Genomic DNA, 18,335 nt, shown 5'->3' with positions numbered 1-18,335 from the left:
CGGATCATGAGGTCACAAGATCAAGACCATCCTGGCTAACACGGTGAAACCCCGTCTCCACTAAAAAATACAAAAAATTAGCCGGGCGAGGTGGCGGGCGCCTGTAGTCCCAGCTACTCGGGAGGCTGAGGCAGGAGAATGGCGTGAACCCGGGAGGCGGAGCTTGCAGTGAGCTGAGATCCGGCCACTGCACTCCAGCCTGGGCAACAGAGCGAGACTCCATCTCAAAAAAAAAAAAAAAAAATTCTGTGGGCGGGCGCCGTGGCTCACATCTGTAATCCCAGCACTTTGGGAGGCCAAGGCAGGTGGATCATGAGGTTAGGAGATCGAGACCATCCTGGCTAACATGGTGAAACCCCGTCTCTACTAAAAATACAAAAAAATTAGCCAGGTGTGGTGGCGGGCGCCTGTAGTCCCAGCTACTCGGGAGGCTGAGGCAGGAGAATGGCGTGAACCTGGGAGGCGGAGCTTGCAGTGAGCAGATATCGCACCATTGCACTCCAGTCTGGGAGACAAAGTGAGACTCCATCTCAAAAGAAAAAAAAAAGAAATTCTGTAAGGGCCTAGAACAGGTGGGTTCAGGGCCTGGTAAGGGCCAGTCCTAAGTGTGATCCTCTCCCTAACCCCAAGGCTGGACGAGTCATTCACTGTCAAGGTGGCTGACTTTGGTTTGGCCCGTGACATCCTGGACAAGGAATACTATAGTGTTAGACAGCATCGCCATGCTCGCCTACCTGTGAAGTGGATGGCACTGGAGAGCCTGCAGACCTATAGATTTACCACCAAGTCTGATGTGGTGAGGCCCCACCTGCCCTATAGTCCACATGGCTTTGGCACCCGAGAATACTGGGCCTCACCCATTCAGCTCTGGGTGATCTGAGCCCAGGGAGTCCCCAGGGTAGATGACCCCCACAGCCCTTCTGCCCACCTCTTGGGCAGATTAAGATGGAATCTGACACCTACCAGGGCAAGAGGAGGCTGGGAACTCACTGGCTCCTCACAGATAATCCAGGGCCTGCCCAGCCGCAACTCTGGGCAGGATGAGGTGGTGGATGGAGACAGAGGAAAGACACTGGTGACGTATTGAGGAATGAGCTCTCAGTGGAGGGTGGGGTCTTCCATTTCCAGCTGAAGGACTCTGGGAGATAGAAGCCCTGGGGGACCCACCTGCCCCCAAATTTGGAGTGAGTTGAATACCCTTACCTCCCCCTTTCCACAGTGGTCATTTGGTGTGCTGCTGTGGGAACTGCTGACACGGGGTGCCCCACCATACCCCCACATCGACCCTTTTGACCTCACCCACTTCCTGGCCCAGGGTCGGCGCCTGCCCCAGCCTGAGTATTGCCCCGATTCTCTGTGAGTATGTGGAGGTGGTAGTGGGGAGGGAACTGGGCCCCAGAGACATGGAAGAGGCAGGAGACAGAGCTCCTGCCTGGCTTCCTGACTGAACTTCTGGTTGACTAGGAAAGGGAGTCTCGCTGGGCCTCAGTTTCCTCATCTGTGAACTGGTCCCACCCACATGCAGGGTGGGACACTGGGAGGACCTCACAGTTGTCATGGTAACAGCATTCTGAGCTCAGAGTTGGGGTTGAGGCCAGTGGTTTGATTTTCCCAGCACTCCTTCTCCCCGACTCCCAATAATGGGGTCTGCTTTCCACCTTTTCCTCTCATTTAATCTCGAGGAAAGATTCCATAACCCCCACAGCAACCCCCTCTGGATCTCCAAGTCAGGTTTTTTCACTGGATGTGGTTTCAGATTCCCCATTCCTGGAGGGATGGCCGCAGCTGCGTTGTCCTCAGTGCCTACAGGATGGGTTCGGTTCTAAGGTTCAGCTTCATATGTAGCAGGTGTGCGTTAGCTGTGGCCAGGTCTGCTGGGTTAGAACAGAGAGAACCAGGACATAGGTAAAAGTAGTTGACGCCTCCTGTCTCAGGCTGTGCTCCAGGAAGGATGCGAGTAGCCCTTCCTCACAGTCCTACCTGCTTTGGGTTTGCTCTTATTATTCACTTCTTTAATTCACTGCCTACCTGTATCTAGATTGGGCTCATGGAAATAGACTCAGCTGGAGATTTATGTATGGGGATTTACTGAGAGGTTGGGGTCAAGGGAAGAAGGACTGGGACAGAGAAATGTCACAGAAACTGCAGCCCATCCCACAGGGACTGTTTGAACTGGGATGACCCACCAGAGTTTTCTGAAATTGAGACCAACAGGCCAGGTCTTTGTACCAGGCATTAATCAGTTACTAGTCACAGGCTGTCCCTGGTGAGGGGATGTGAGCTTGGCAGAGGCAGTTCTCTTCTGCCTAGGGCAATTCTTAGAGCCTCAGTCAAGAACCATCAGCAGGCAACACTCCCAGCCACTGGGAGAGGAAAGGGGGATGTGGGTGGTACACCATAGGGTCCACTTCAGCAGTCCAGACCTTCTCTCTGGGCCTCAATTTCCTCATCCGTAAACTGGAGACAACAGTACCACCCTCCGAGAGCCTGAGAATTATATGAGATATTGTGTGTAACATACTTAGAGTATTATTTCAGGCAGGAATGATATCCCCAAGATAATGGGGCATGCACTAGGACCCTGCAGGTAAACCTGGGGAACCTCTGCTTCAGGACTAGGGTGCCACTGGTGCTGCCCCAAATGCTCTTGCTTCAGGATTTTTTTTTTTTTTCGAGACGGAGTCTCGCTCTGTTGCCCAGGCTGGAGTGCAGTGGCACAGTGTTGGCTCACTACAGCTTCTGCCTCCCATGTTCAAGTGATTCTCCTGCCTCAGCCTCCCGAGTAGCTGGGACTACAGGCGTGTGCTACCATGCCCAGCTAATTTTTTTTTTTTTTTTTTTTTTTTTGAGACGGAGTCTTGCTCTGTCGCCCAGGCTGGAGTGCACTGGCCAGATCTCAGCTCACTGCAAGCTCCGCCTTCCGGGTTCAAGCCATTCTCCTGCCTCAGCCTCCCAAGTAGCTGGGACTACAGGCACCCGCCACCACGCCCGGCTAGTTTTTGTATTTTTAGTAGAGACGGGGTTTCACTGTCTTAGCCAGGATGCTCTCGATCTCCTGACCTCATGATCCGCCCGTCTCGGCCTCCCAAAGTACTGGGATTACAGGCTTGAGCCACCGCGCCCGGCCTTTTTTTTTTTTTTTTGAGACAGAGCCTTGCTCTGTCGCCCAGGCTGGAGTGCAGTGGCACAATGTTGGCTCACTTCAGCCTCTGCCTCCCATGTTCAAGTGATTCTCCTGCCTCAGCCTCCCGAGTAGCTGGGACTACAGGCGTGTGCCACCATGCCCAGCTAATTTTTTTTTTTTTTTTTGAGACAAAGTCTCACTCTCTCGCCCAGGCTGGAGTGCAGTGGCCGGATCTCAGCTCACTGCAAGCTCCGCCTCCCAGGTTTACACCATTCTCCTGCCTCAGCCTCCCGAGTATCTGGGACTACAGGCGCCCGCCACCTCGCCCGGCTAGTTTTTTGAATTTTTTTAGTAGAGACGGGGTTTCACCGTGTTAGCCAGGATGGTGTCGATCTCCTGACCTCATGATCCGCGTCTCGGCCTCCCAAAGTGCTGAGATTACAGGCTTGAGCCACCGCGCCCAGCCAATTTTTGTATTTTTAGTAGAGATGAGGTTTCACTATGTTGGCCAGGCTGGTCTCGAACTCCTGACCTTGTGATCTGCCCGCCTCAGCCTCCCAAAGTGCTGGGATTACAGGCATGAGCCACTGTGCCAGACTGCTTCAGGATTTTTAATTCCTGCTTTGCTGGACCCAGGCTTCCTTCCTGGAGGAACTGTGATGATGACCATGGTACTTCGTGAGCTGGGCCTTGTGCTTAGCACTTCACAGGCATCAGCCTATGTGCCTACTGCTTTGTGATCAGAGGATGACCCAGAGGCACAGAGAAGTTAAGGAACTTGCCCAAGATCACATAGCCCAGGCCACAGGGCACAGGAGCCCAAGCTCTTAACACCTGAGGTAGTTGGACCTCTCCCAGGGTGGGGAGACAGGACTGGAACAGCAATCATAGGGATGAGAAGAGCTGCCCCTGATTGGGCAGTGCTAGGTACTAGGTCCTGTCACCTATCCTCATCCCTGTGTGACCTGCCAGAGGTTTAACAGCAAGTGGGTGGCCCAGAATGCTTGGGTGGAAGTTGCCTTAATCTGACATGCCTTTCCCCCAACAGGTACCAAGTGATGCAGCAATGCTGGGAGGCGGACCCAGCAGTGCGACCCACCTTCGGAGTACTAGTGGGGGAAGTGGAGCAGATAGTGACTGCACTGCTTGGGGACCATTATGTGCAGCTGCCAGCAACCTACATGAACTTGGGCCCCAGCACCTCGCATGAGATGAATGTGCACCCAGAACAGCAGCAGTCCTCACCCATGCCACGGAGTGCACACCGGCCCCCGCCACTCTCAGAGCCTCCTCGGCCCACTTGACTTAGTCCTTGGGCTGGACCTGCTTAGCTGCCTTGAGCTAACCCCAAGCTGCCTCTGAGCCATGCCAGGCCAGAGGGCAGTGGCCCTCTACCTTGTTCCTGCCCTTTAACCTTCAGAGGCAATAGGTAAATGGGGCCTATTAGGTCCCTCACTCCACAGAGTGAGCCAGTGAGGGCAGTCCTTCTGCAACATGTATTTATGGAGTGCCTGCTGTGGACCCTGTCTTCTGGGAACAGTGGACTCAGCAGTGACCACACAAACACTGACCCTTGAACCAATAAAGGAACAAATGACTATTGAAGCACAAATTGTGGCAAATAGTGTGAAAGAATGACAGGAGGCTGCTATAAATAGCTGGATAGAGAGGCAAGGGAAACCTCCCAGGAGGTGACATTTTGCTGAGGCCTTATCAACTGGGGAAAAACCACCAGAAGCAGTATTGAGAAAAGAGAGTTTTTGGCAGACAGTCACACGTGCAAAGGCCCTGAGGCTGGAAAGGATATGGATCAGCAAGAAGGCTCTAGAGAACAGGGAAGGTGAGCAAGGCCCAGATCCAGGTCATAGGGCCCTGGGAATTGTTAGACGGAACCAAGGAAGTAGGCTGAGTACCCAAGCATGCAGTGACCAGGGTGGTTTCTTCCATGACTCAGGCTGCTTGCTCCCCTTTCCCCAGCCCTAGCACTTCTCCAGGGCTCCCTGCTCGATCTGCAGTGCCCACCGTCACACCAGCTGAGATGGAATGGGGCCTGCCATCGGGGACCCATAGAGGCTTGGGTCCCTGCAACACTGCCAGCATTGATTGCGCTTGTAGCCTTAAGAGAGAGGAGCCAGCAGCAAGGCCTCAGCTCCACACTTTCAAGGAGCCAGCTTCAAAGTGCCAACTGCCCAGGCTATTTGTACTTGTAAAGGCCACTGCACAACGGTCCATAGAGGGGCATGCTCCTCTGAGAGGGAGACTTCCCCCTCCTCCTCTTCCTGCCTACACTGACTGCTGAGGGGCTAGCTGGGGCGCCAGGGTGCCTGTCCCAGGACCTGGATCACAGTGTTCCTTCTCCCTCAGGAACCCCATAGCCTCCATCCCTTCAGTTAGGAGACTCCAGCTCACTGTAAGAGGGTAGACTTTCTGCCCTCGGAGCCCACAGCTCTGTGCCCTGTCACACATGGAACCCTGGGTTTGGAGCAAGAGCTCCCTGCTAATCAGAGTGGGAGTCTCCTTGGGACCAGAGCTGCCCAGCTTTCTCCATCCAGCTGCTGCTCACTCTGCCACCTCAGGTCAGAGAGAAGTCCAGTCCTGGGGACCCTAAGGACTCTGAGGACAGGTGGGTAAGGCTTAAAAGGAGATTATTGCTTGAGTGCAGGGATCCAAAGATCAGGAACCTGTGTGCTGAAGGGGGACAGAGACAGACTGTCTGTCTGTTTACTGCCGTACCTTGGATGACTCTCAGTGCCTCAGCAGGCACTGAGGAGGTTGTAGCCTCACATGCTTAGCCACTGACCCTTTCTCTCTGTGTGTGCAGGAGACAGTTGTGTTACCCCTGAGGCTGAGAGGGAGGTAAGTGGAGTATCCTGGAGCCCATCCCCACCCCAGTTGGAAAGGACTGCCTTCATCCCTCCAACTTGTAGTTCTCCCCTTTAACTCCATCCTGGGGTTCTAAGGGTCACCCAAACCTCTTAAGCCCAGGAGCTCCTTCCCTGTTGAGCTTCTGCAGCTCATGGACTACTGGCTTATCTGTTCACATGAGGGGCTCAGAGAGAAAGGGAGTCTCTGGACAAGAAGGGAGCTTAGCGTGGGAAAGGCTCCCAGAGAAGAGAGATAGGAGAGAAAGAGGGTGTCAAGTGCAGCCAGAATGTAGGGCTTTGGGCCTGCTTCTGGGCCAAGGGTCTCCAGGGCCAGAATTCTCCAGGGAGGGGACCCAGTTAGGCACTTGGGGCCCTGGATTGTGGCACAGCTGTCCCCACTCTCAATTTCTGCAGCCCCTAAGCTCTGAGCTCCATTCTCAGAGCCACCTGATAGTCCCAACCCCATCTGGGGTGTCAGGAGCTGGGACTATTTTAGGGCTTCAAATCAGTGACTGGGCTACCAGGGAGAACAGGGTAGGGAGGGTTAGTTCTAGGTCCCTGGATGGGCTGGGGGACCATGTGGCTTCCAGGGCTGATGAAGGCTGGGCTGCCTCTCCTCTAGGGGAGGCCTGGGCAGTAGCTCAGGTACAGTGGGTGGCCAGTGCTAGGGGAGGGTTGCTAGTGGCCATGGGAGGCCTGGGCCTGCCACCAGGGTGGAATGATGTGAACAGAGGTTTCTCCTAGGGCTTTGGGAGACCAGCCTTCCCACCAAGAGCTGTGAAGAGTAGGTACCTCTCTGTCCCATCTCCCTCCATCTCAACCCAGTAGGGCTAGGGGCAAGCAGATGCTAATAAAGGCTGAGGCAGGCCAAGGTGGGAGCTGGCACTGAGGCAGCAGATGCCTTCCTGACTGCCCATTGGTGTCACTGTCCTCTGGAGCCTGGAGGTCATGCATGGGGCAGAGTGACCTGCTTTGATGGGGTACCATGAATCTGGCCTAAGATTCCCCTTGTGTCTCGGCCTCAGCCCCAGCCTTTCAGGGAGTATTCTGAGGGACCCAAAGGCTCTCTGGTGGTCTACATCAGTCTAGGTTGCTAGAAAGAAATACCTGAGAGTAGGTAATTTATGAGGTTTACTTGGCTCACAGTTCTGCAGGCTGTACAGGAAGCATTGTGCCAGCATCTGCTTCTGGGTAGGCCTCAGGAAGCTTACAATTATGGCGGAAGGCAAAGCGGTAGCAGGCACTTCACATAGTGGAAGGAGGAGGAAGAGAGAGAGAAAGACAGAGAGAGTAGCAGGGAGATGCCACATACTTTTAAATGACAGATCTCAAAATAACTCACTGTTATGAAGACAGCATCAAGCCATGAAGCATCCACCTCCATCACCCAAACACCTCCCATCAGGCCCCACCTCCAGCACTGGGGATTGCAATTCAGCATGAGATTGGGGTGGGGACAAATATCCAAACTATATTAGGGTCATACCTGTGGGATCCGGATATAGCCCCATTCCAAACCCAGTCTCATTGTTGCTCTATGGGAGCTCAGGGACCAGGCCTATGGTGGTTCCTATTTTGAGCTCAGGTGGTAGGAGCTGAGGAAATTTGCTTATTCCTTGGTAAGGCTCAGCATGTGCCAAAGCGGAGGGACCAGTGAGTACCAGAGACTCCCAATGCCAGGGGCATCTTCACCTTCTCACCTCTCCACTCTCTTTCAGGTTGGTTTAACCACCTGCATACTCTTTTTTTTTTTTTTTTTTTTATACAGAGTCTCACTCTGTCACCCAGGCTGGAGTGCAGTGGCATGAACTTGGGTCACTGCAACCTTTGCCTCCTGGCTTCAAATAATTCTCCTGCCTCAGCCTCCTGAGTAGCTGGGATTACAGGCATGCACCATCATCCCCAGCTAATTTTTTTTTAGTTTTAGTAGAGATGGGGTTTCATCGTGTCAGCCAGGCTGGTCTCAAATACTTGGCCTCAGGTGATCCACCCACCTCGCCCTCCTGAAGTACTGGGATTACAGGCGTGAGCCACCTCACCTGACCAACCACCTGCATACTTTTGTAGCCTTTCTTGCACTGGGCATTTGGGATCTGGAGATGCATTAGGCAAGGCAGGGGGCTTGAAGCAGCAGGCGGTCAAGATCATGGTATTCAATTACCTTTGAAGCCAATGATCTCTCCCTCATGCCACAGGTCCCTCGTGGGACATTGCACCCTGGACCGTGGAGAATCAGAGGCCCCAAAAGTGTCAGCTCCACCCCTGGGCTCCATGGCAGTGGCAGCTTTAGCCAAGCATTAATTCTGCTGACATGTCCCTCCAAGCCAGGGAACCTCCTCTTCAAAGAGGAAAAGGAATCTTTTGGGTGGCTCCAGTTCACGTGGGCTCCTGCCCTGGTCTCTTCGACCCAGTCATCTGTTTAATTTAAAGTCACTCCCACCACCCACTGGACCTGGGTTCCATAGGAACCCTGAAAGAGGGCAGCTCTGCTCACATTCCCTCTGCAGGTGTGACTGGAGGTCAGCTCTGCTCAGCAGTCATGAAGCCATGTGTACTTTTGGCAGTACCACCTTTGCCTCCACTTTTGCTGGCTTCTGGATGTGGGGGCTGCTCCCAGGGAGCGTGAGGAGCTCTCCCAGCCCCTAAGCCAGCTGTGGGCAGCAGTCAGGGCGGCTGTGCTGTTGCCTTCCCTCTGGGCTGATGCAGCTGGCCATCTTTCACGCAGAGTTACGTAAGCTTGAGTCAATTGGGGCTCAGAGCAGTTCATTGTGGGCTATTTTTAAGCTGCAACACATCACAGCAGAGGGGTCACTGCACTGCCGGCTTGCAGGGAAGGTTGCTTAAACATCTGTTATTTAAATTTCCCTGTGCCTTAGAGCTCAGAAGCCATATCCTCCTGGTACTAGTGGGTTCGGCCTTCCACATCTCAGAATAGGAGTGGATTATCTCCCCTCACCCTGCCTAAGGTTCCCCTAGGGCTGGGGTTCTCTGGTGCTTTCTGTCTTCCTCTGGGGTCAGAGAGGGGGGTCATGGAGCAGGAGGTGCCAGCACCTTTAATCATGGTCCTGCCTCTGTGGAATGGGTGAATCCTGGCCAGGAGAAATGTCAGGGAAGCAGGAGGTCTAGGTCTAGGGTTTACAGGTCACTTGGATAGCTTCAGGGAGGAAGGTAAGGTGTGTGGGGCATAGAGCTAGGAGACCAAGAGTGCATCCCTTCCTCCTTGGGGGCCTCAGCTTTCCATCAGCACCAAGAGAGGGTTGAATCACAGGATACTTTTGAGTCTGTTCAGAAGCCTGCCTTTGCTTGAGCTGTGCTCCCAGCTGGAATGCCCGCCCTCTGCAGATCTAAATACTACCCATCTGTCACCTCTGGGGTAGAATGGCTGATGTATGAACCCCTGGACAGTGGCTGGTGTGTGAACCCCTGGGGAAACATGCCTCCCTTTTTGCTCCATTATCAAGTGAATGGCTGCACTTGGGAGTCCTTTAAGGCTTTTTCTGATCCTAGATTTTTGGAGATGTCCAGACCCTTCCCAATGCAGTGGAAGGCAGGCAGACTGGAAGGGTGCAAGGCCAGGGACTTGACAAAGCTAGCTGCCTCCTGAGAACACAAGGGAGCCGAAAATAGGTCTGTATTGAAGCAGGTGTGGGAGCCAGCTGTAGAGCTCCTACTGGGGTGTGGCGCTGTGCCTGTCCCCTTGACGCCCTTCTTGCCAGCTCTCTCCCATCCTCAAGACCTCCTAAGTGGGAGGGTTCCAGCCTGATCCACAGGGGAGAAGGGTTTCTCACGGTGATTTGACCCTCAACCCTCTCTGCAGAGGTTGGGGCCTTCCCAGCAAGCCTGCCTGGAGGGGCGAGGTGAAGTGGGAGGAGAAGGCCATGCAGGTCTTGCCCTCACAGGGACTCTATCTGGCCTCACCCTCAGACTAAGCTCCTCCTAGCTCCTCCTTGCCACCTCCCTTCCACCCCACAGCCCTCAGCCTGGGGAATGGGCTCAGTCTGGGGGAGGGGCTCTCCAGGTTGCCATGGCAACACGTTGGCCCTCCTCACTTTCCAGATTCAGAAATAGAATTGGACGCCCTTCTTCCTGGTGAGACACTATTTAAAAACATGTTGGGGGAGGGGCTGAGGGACGCTATCCCTAGGGGCTGGGAAGAAGGGACCCAGCCTGAAAGTCTCTTTATTTGCCCTGCTACTCCTCTCCCCAGCTGGATGAGATGAGCGGGCTTTGGCCAGCTAAGAATTCTGAGTATGAAGAATTCAGTCTGGCCCGTACTCAGCACCACCAGGTTCCTGGGAGGGCCTCCTCTCAGGCTTGAGCTACCTGATAAGCTATCAGAAGGAGGAGCAGGTCCATGCAGGACCCAGCTTGGGTGTAGGGCTTGGAGCTGCAGCACCCACAATGGAGTCATTTTAGCTCCCGTCCAGCAGGGTCCGTGACTGCCTGGCCTTGAGCATGGCACCCAGTGGTGGCAACACAGGATCCTGAAATATGAATCCAGAGCCTGGTGGCCTGGCTTCAGTTTCTGGCTCTACTACACGCTAGCTGAGACAGGCCTCTCTCCCTTTCTGCGCCTTGATTTCCTTATCTGTAAAATGAGGTATGACAGTGCCCAGTTCATTGAATTGCTGTGAGTCTGGGTTATGAGTGCTCCACACTGTACTGGCACAGAGGAAGGACCCCATCAATATCAGTAATTGTTATTACTACTATAAGGGGTGTTTGCTATAAGGACCTTTGCAGCCAGACATGGTGGCCCAGCACTTCAGGAGGCCGAGGTGGGAGGAAGCCAGGAGTTTGAGACCAGCCTAGGCAACAAAGTGAGAACCCGTCTCTATCCAAAAAAAAGCCAGATGTGGTGGCTCACACTATCCCAGCTACTCAGAAGGCTGAGTCGTGAGGATTGCTTGAGCCCAGGAGTTCAAGGCTGCAGTGAGCAATGATGTCACTGCACTCCAGCCTGGGCGACAGAGTGAGACCTTGCTTCTAAAAATGAAAATAAAAATAAGGGACTTCTCTATCCTGGCTGCTTCCTTCTTTCATGGGCTAGACACTTCAGCCAGTTCTACTCCCTTCCCCCAGGAGACTTCAGGCCAGTTGTTTACAAAGGACCACAGTTCTGGAAAGGAGGAGGATTATGCCCCACCTCGGCAGGAGGTGGAGGATGGCTTAGTGGTGAGACAGGCCAGGGGCTCTCAGGACCTCTCTCCATGCCTCTCCAACCCTTCCAGGCACAGTTCAGCTAAAGTGTTGCACAGGCACTAGAGGCTGTTACTAGCATCTCTATTGTAAACAGAAAACTAGCTTGCTCAAGCCAAAGATTAATGATGTTAATGGTGGTCAGCAAGTATGTGTGTACATGAATGTAGGCACACATATGCACAGGCAGACCCTTGGGCTTCGGACGTTCGCATGAAGATGAGCAGCTCCCCCTTGGTGTGCAGAGCTATCGGTTTCCATTCTTTTTTTAACTTTTTTTTTTTTTGAGACGGAGTCTCGCTCTGTCACCCAGGCTGGAGCACAGTGGCCGGATCTCAGCTCACTGCAAGCTCCGCCTCCCGGGTTCACGCCATTCTCCTGCCTCAGCCTCCCGAGTAGCTGGGACTACAGGCGCCCACCACCTCGCCCGGCTAGTTTTTTGTATTTTTTTAGTAGAGACGGGGTTTCACCGTGTTAGCCAGGATGGTCTCGATCTGACCTCATTATCCACCCGTCTCTGCCTCCCAAAGTGCTGGGATTACAGGCTTGAGCCACCACGCTCGGCCTTTTTAACTTTTTTAAGAAATTATTATTTTTTTTTTTTTTTTTTTTTTTTTGAGGCGGAGTCTTGCTCTGTCGCCCAGGCTGGAGTTCAGTGGCCAGATCTCAGCTCACTGCAAGCTCCGCCTCCCAGGTTTACGCCATTCTCCTGCCTCAGCCTCCCGAGTAGCTGGGACTACAGGCGCCCGCCACGTCGCCCGGCTAGTTTTTGTATTTTTAGTAGAGACGGGGTTTCACCGTGTTAGCCAGGATGGTCTCGATCTCCTGACCTCGTGATCCGCCCGTCTCGGCCTCCCAAAGTGCTGGGATTACAGGCTTGAGCCACCGCGCCCGGCCTAAGAAATTATTTTTAATCCTAGCACTTTGGGAGGCCGAGGCGGAGGGATCACCTGAGGTCAGGAGTTCAAGACCAGCCTGGCCAACATGGTGAAACCCATCTCTACTAAAAATACAAAAAGTAGCGGGGCGTGGTGGCGGGTGCCTATAATCCCAGCTACTTGGGAGGCTGGGACAGGAGAATCACTTGGACCTGGGCGGCGGAGGTTGCAGTGAGCCGAGATCGTGCCATTGCACTCTAGCCTGGGCAACAGAGGGAGACTCCGTTTCAAAAAAAAATTGTTTTTCTAGAGACTGGGTCTCGCTTTGTTGCCCAGGCTGGTCTCAACTCCTGGGCTCAAGCAATCCTCCTGTCTTGGCCTCCCAAAGTATTGGGATTGCAGACGTGAGCCACCACACCTGGCCCTGTCCCCATTCTTTTTTTTTTTTTTTTTTGAGACGGAGTCTCGCTCTGTCTCCCGGGCTGCAGTGCAGTGGCCGGATCTCAGCTCACTGCAAGCTCTGCCTCCCAGGTTTACGCCATTCTCCTGCCTCGGCCTCCCGAGTAGCTGAGACTACAGGCGCCTGCCACCTCGCCCAGCTAGTTTTTTGTATTTTTTAGTAGAGACGGGGTTTCACCATGTTAGCCAGAATGGTCTCGATCTCCTGACCTCGTGATCCGCCCGTCTCGGCCTCCCAAAGTGCTGGGATTACAGGCTTGAGCCACCGCGCCCGGCCCCTGTCCCCATTCTTAACCAAAGGCAGCATCAAGGGAAGGGGGGTGGGAGCCCAGGGGGCCTGAGATGTGGCAGAGCCTGGCTGTGCCCAGTGCCAAGTTAGCAAGCTGCAGATGCAGCACTGTTGTGTTAACTTTGGTCCCTGGTCACACAGCCTTACACCCCACAGCCAACTGTAAACACTATTTTTAACCTCTGTGAAAACAGTTTCAGAGAACAAACCTACAGTTATATTGTCTACAGACCTGTTTCCTGGGTGGAAAGATTGAGGCCTGAGAACACAGCCTTGCCAGAGAGAGGGAGAAGGCCCAGAGCTCAGAGCTGGTGGGAGGGAGGAGGGCCTGACCCTACCACAGGTTAGAACTTCCAGACCTGGACCCGTGGCAATGTGCAGCTCTTCAAACTGTTGCCTAGGCCTGTCCTTATGGCTATAGGGCAGCTCTGAGCCTAGGCTGCTGCTCCAGGCAGGTTCCACTCCTCCCTGCCCTTTTTCCCCCTCTATTTAAGAAATGGAGGGTGGAATTGCCCACCTTATCTTGTAGCTTATATTTCCTATGCATCCCCCTGTCCAATTCTTTGTCTGACTTGTCCTTGCTGTATATGCAGCTCTGTGCCCACTGTGTACCCAGTCCTCCACCCACTATGTCCCCACTGTGGAGCTAGCCCTGGGACCACTGTGGTCTTACCATCCTGTAACTGCCACTTGGCTGGCCCTGTGGCTGCTGTGGCCCAGCCCTGTGCCCAGAGTTCTGCCCCCATTGTGGCCAAGATGAAGCTGACACAATGTGACAAGAGCTAGAACATTCTGACTTGAGGATTCTGAGCAGAGGCCCCACCCCCACCCCTACCAGCCCCATCCCTACCCCTGCAGGATACTAGTCCTGGGTTTTAGGGACATGTGGCTCTGGGGAGGGGGCTCTGTGAAGCGCAGGCAGAGGAGAACCATCTGGAGCAGCAGAGACTGCCAAGGAGCTGCTGTCCCTGGAGCGGGAGCCGGGGAACATAGGGAGGGGAGCTTGGGACTGAGCATGGGCCCCTCACCCGCTTCTGCCTCCCAGGACTGAGTGGTGAAGGGACTTTGCCCCTCATCCAGAGGGCCTCTGCCAGGAGCTTCCTAACAGTCTCCCCTGCCTACCTTTTTCCTCTGACCTTATCCTGGCTGTCCTCACTGTGAGACTAGCCTGGGCAGAATGTGCACCTGGCTGGGAACAATGGGGGAGGCTGGCCTGCAGCTGGCTGACTTCACTGGTGTCCCCTGGCCCCCTGCCTCCTAAGGTTCCCTGGGCAGGCCTCCCTTCTTCAGGAGCATGGGGCCCCTGGTTTCTTACACTCTGTCATCCCCAGGTCACTGTGATGTAACCCCCTCCTCAGAGCCACATGTCCCTAAAGCCCAGGACCAGTACCCTGCAGGGTTAGGGATGGGAGCAGCAGGGTGGGGGTGGGTCCTCTGCTCAGAATCTTCAAGTCAATCCCCAGGGGGCTGTGATGTGTAAGGTCACCATGGCAATGGAGTGGGGGCAGGGCACCTAGGGCATGGAGCAGGAGGACTATGGAAGCCACCAAGAAGGTGGGGGGCCCTGATCCATCGGGTCCCCAGGACCACCCCTCAGTCAGCAGCCAGCAGCTGGGGAGTGGCCTCAGAGGGTCTCAGGGACCATGGATAAGCTCAGAATCCCTATACTTCAAGCAGGGGTTGTCATTGTCTACTGAGACCATCACTGATGGCGCCTGTGGCCCAGCCTCCCAGGCCTGCATCCCTGAGCCCATTTGCCAGCTACTCCAGGATCCTGCTCTGGTTAGCTCCCGGTGCTGCTGTGAACAGGCCTCCCAGGATGCCCCGAGACTCTCCTCCACTAGGGTATCTTCAAGCCCCATCGTGGGAGCCCAACAACATCTCATCATGGAGGATGTGACCCTGACCTTACCAGTGTGCACGCACAGTGACAGCACTAGTGACATAGCCCAGCGTGGACCCTGCCGACTTCAGCTTCAGGTGCAGAATTTGGGGGAAGGCAAGTCTCCAGCTAAGGTCCTGGTAGGCTGGGGCAAAGGCCCCTGCAGCTCCGACCAGGTAGCCTCCTTGGGCAGCAGGAAGAGTTGGTGGCTACCCTTCTTCCTCCCAGGAGAGAATGGTGCTCCCGAAGCCCAAGGTGCTCTTCTGGCTCCAGCTCAGGATCTAGCCCAAGATCAGGACCAGGGTAAGTGTCCAGCTCAGACTGCTGCCCTAGTTACACTTTCTTTTCTTTCTTTTTTTTTTTTTGAGACAGAGTTTTGCTTTTGTTGCCCAGGCTGGAGTACAATGGCGCAATCTCAAGCTCACTGCAACCTCCACCTCCTGGGTTCAAGCGATTCTCCTGCCTCAGCCTCCCAAGTAGCTGGGAGTACAGGTGCCCGCCATCACACCCAGCTAATTTTTGTATTTTTAGTAGAGACTGGGTTTCTCCATGTTGGTCAGGCTGGTCTCAAACTCCTGACCTCAGGTGATCCACCTGCCTTGGCCTCCTGAAGTGTTGGGATTATTACAGGCGTGAGCCACCATGCCCGGCCTTATACCTTCTTTTCTGTCACTGATTCCTCCAATTCCAGCTTGGGCTATGACTCCAGCTCTGGATGTGACCCCAATCCCCACTGCAGTTGAAACTGATACCCATACCATTGACCACCTGACTGACACCACTGCAGTCACCAAGGGCCCATCTCAAGACCTCTTTCTCAGGAAGTGTGGCAATCAATGGTCAACTGTCTTGGAGTCTTCCAAAATGGTCGCATCTTGCCAGGACAAAGTGAATCTCCACTCTAAAGAGGAGCCTCCCACCCCAGTGCCTAGTCTAGAAGAGCGCCCAGACCATGCCCAGGAGGATGAGGTTACCAGAAGGAAAGTGCCAACCGGGGAGGCTGAGAACCCCATGAAGAAACTTCCAGTCTCTACCTCCAGGCCAGGCAGCCCAATGCCAGGCCCAGAGCACCCAGTTATCTCCAAGTCCCAGAGGAGTAGCCAGGAGATCTGTAGCTCTCAGCCACAGAAGCAGTCCCCCAATGTCTGTGACAATACCAACTCTAATGTGCCACTGTCTGCCTACGAAGTAACCTGCCACAAGCAGTCCCCATTCCAGTATCCCAAGGAAGCCATGCAGATCCCCCTCTCCAGTGCCCCAACCTGCCAGCTTCAGGAAGCTGTGGAAGACCGTGTGCTGGTATTTGATATGGCCACAGGCAGCACCAGGATGGGGCTGCTGTGTCATGACCCTGTGGGCTCACGGGCAGTGCTTGTGGGCCTCATGCCCAGCCACCCATCCATCTATGTCCCTGAAAATATGCTGTCCACCCAGCTATTGGCCAAACCCATCCTGTCTCCTGACAGCAATCACTCCAGCTTTCGGTGTATCATACCCATGCTGTCCAGCCCAGTGCCCTCCAGCCTCCGAGAGGTAGCCCTGATTCCCAAGGAGGCCAGGCTCAGTCTGGAGTCATGGGACTCCCCTGGTACTGAGACACCCATCAGGGTTGGGATGCTCACTGGGCCTGTTCCACTGGGGATGCCCCTCCAATTTGATGAGAGGATACTGAGCCATGTCCCTAATACTAGCTGGTCCAAGCCTGATGGTGAAAAAAATGAACCTAGTCATAACATCTGGATGCTGGACCCTTCCATGGCACCCTCTAGAATGCCAGATGCCTCCACAGTCCAGACCAAGAAACTGCAGTGGATTAACTCAGAGCCTGCTGCACCAGCCAGTACCCAAGAAGTGCCCAGATCCCTCCTCCAGGAAGACATAAGCAGCCACAAAGAGGTCATTCCTGCTCACCCTGATAACTCTCAGGCCAAAGATGCTGGACAGACTCTCACTGGGAAGATCCTCCTTGCTAGACAGCCACCCCTACCTGAGCACCCTCTTACTGATCAACCCCCTCTCACTGGGCAGACACCCCTTGCTAGGAATCCCTCTTTATCTAAAGAACCCCCCATCACCAAAGAGCCCACTCTTTCAAGATGGTCTCCCAACCCTGGAGAACCTGGCCAGGTCTCCACCCAGGAAGATGAGCCCTTAGGCCTGCTTACTCATGTAGGGATATTTCAGGTGCCCCTGACCCCTGAGGAGACCTGTATCTATATAAGTAGAGGCAAGGTTGGCATCAGTAATGCTCAGCACTCCATCATGCATCAGCAGCAACCTGGCAACTCCCCTAGGGCCCAGGAGGAGCAGCTTCCCTTGATCACATTTACCACACCTGGCACTGGACGCAAGGTCTTGCCCATGGCCATGGTGGCCACTGAGCCCCAGAGTGCCCCATTCAAGCTGACAGCTGAGGATCTTACATGCTTATCAGTGGTTGCACACCTTGGCCTGCCCTGCGGGGCCTGCTATGAACTGGTGTCCACCATGGATGCTCTGCCAGTTCGGTCACCAGTGCTCTGCTGCCACTCACTGGGACCCTTCGAGGACATGGCGGCTGTGGTGATTGATACAGGCACAGGATTCACCAAATGTGGACTGGCTGGAGAGGACCATGTCCTCAGTGTCGTACCCTCACGAGTTCAGCTGCTGCAGCACCCAGCCCAGGGCCAGCCACGGTATGCAGTGCCTGAAAACCAAGAGGGATTCTATTCAGTGCTGAACCGAGGTGTGGTCTATGACTGGGATGCACTAGAGGTGCTATGGCAACACCTGTTCTATTGCAGGCTGGGTGTGCAGCCCGAGAAGCTGGCTGTGCTCATAGCCGACTCACCCATCTCACCACACACCAATCGAGAAAAGGTGGCTGAAATACTCTTTGAGCATTTCCATGTCCCAGCCATGCAAACAGTGCATCAGGCCCTGCTGGCACTCTATGCTTATGGACGTACCACTGGGTTGGTGCTGGGCAGTGGCCATGGTACCTCCTACGTGGCACCCATTCTTACTGGGGATCTGGCCCCACTTGACACCTACCGGCTGGATGTGGCTGGTGCTGACCTTACTGACTACTTGGCCCAGCTGCTGCAGATAAGTGGCCACTCACTGCCCCAGGTAGGACTGATCAACCAGATGAAAGAGGCCTGCTGCTATGTGGCCATGGATGTGGCAGCTGAGAGGGCCCGCACCCAGGTGCAGGCCCAGGTGAACTTTGTGCTTCCAGACAAGCAGGTTATCACGCTGGGGTCTGAGCGCTTCTGCTGCCCCGAGGCCCTCTTCCAACCCAATCTGATAGGTCTCAACCAGCCGGGCCTCCCACAGCTGGCCCTCCTAAGCATCAGCCGGTTGGAGGCCAAGCAGCAGGAGCAGCTACTGGCCAATGTGGTACTGGACGGTGGCAGCACCCTCGTGAGTGGCTTCCCCGAGCGCCTGAGACAGGAGCTGGGCCCTGGTGCCGCTGTGCTGGGGTCTCCCCACCGTGCGGTTGCTGCCTGGCTTGGGGGCTCCATCATGGCATCCCGGAGCTCCTTCCAGAACCTGTGGCTCAGCCGCCAGGAGTATGAGGAAGAGGGCCCATGGGCTATCTATAAGTACCAGCTGTGAGCACATAAAAGTTCTGGTTCTGCTTGCTTTAAGCGCC

General features: G+C 54.6%; 2 protein-coding genes and 1 long non-coding RNA gene across 5 annotated transcripts in view; 2 read left to right on the top strand and 1 right to left on the bottom strand.

Annotated features, from left to right (window-relative positions):
* The window catches only part of MST1R (macrophage stimulating 1 receptor), a 19,051-nt gene extending 14,315 nt beyond the window's left edge, over nucleotides 1–4,736 (top strand). For 2 of the 3 annotated variants that reach the window (XM_033207842.1, XM_033207838.1), the window contains exons 18-20: nucleotides 631–796; nucleotides 1,220–1,356; nucleotides 4,173–4,736. In XM_033207842.1, coding sequence (XP_033063733.1) covers nucleotides 631–796; nucleotides 1,220–1,356; nucleotides 4,173–4,428 — 559 coding nt within the window. In that variant the 3' untranslated portion in view covers nucleotides 4,429–4,736. The remainder of the gene's footprint in view (nucleotides 1–630; nucleotides 797–1,219; nucleotides 1,357–4,172) is intronic. The other variant, XR_004436235.1, reaches the window with a different exon arrangement.
* Nucleotides 1,652–17,234, bottom strand: LOC117081741. The gene is made up of 2 exons (XR_004436261.1): nucleotides 17,141–17,234; nucleotides 1,652–1,871 (listed from the first exon to the last, which is right to left on the bottom strand). It is a non-coding gene; the product is annotated as an uncharacterized LOC117081741 (long non-coding RNA).
* Nucleotides 13,711–18,335, top strand: LOC117081657. Its single transcript, XM_033207856.1, has 2 exons — nucleotides 13,711–14,998; nucleotides 15,387–18,335. The coding sequence occupies exons 1-2, from the start codon at nucleotides 14,350–14,352 to the stop codon at nucleotides 18,296–18,298; spliced, it is 3,561 nt and encodes a 1,186-aa protein (XP_033063747.1). The 5' UTR covers nucleotides 13,711–14,349; the 3' UTR covers nucleotides 18,299–18,335.

Source organism: Trachypithecus francoisi, unplaced genomic scaffold (assembly GCF_009764315.1).
Source record: "Trachypithecus francoisi isolate TF-2019V2 unplaced genomic scaffold, Tfra_2.0 Lachesis_group0, whole genome shotgun sequence".
Classification (NCBI taxonomy): Eukaryota; Metazoa; Chordata; class Mammalia; order Primates; family Cercopithecidae; genus Trachypithecus; species Trachypithecus francoisi.
This window is presented reverse-complemented; position numbering and strand designations above follow the sequence as displayed.

Excerpts from the sequence above, each read along its gene's own strand:
- LOC117081657 (XM_033207856.1), top strand. The coding sequence starts at position 14,350 with ATGGAAGCCACCAAGAAGGTGGGGGGCCCTGATCCATCGGGTCCCCAG. Across the intron at positions 14,999-15,386 it reads AGCCCAAGATCAGGACCAGG|CTTGGGCTATGACTCCAGCT; the intron begins GTAAGTGTCCAG and ends CTCCAATTCCAG.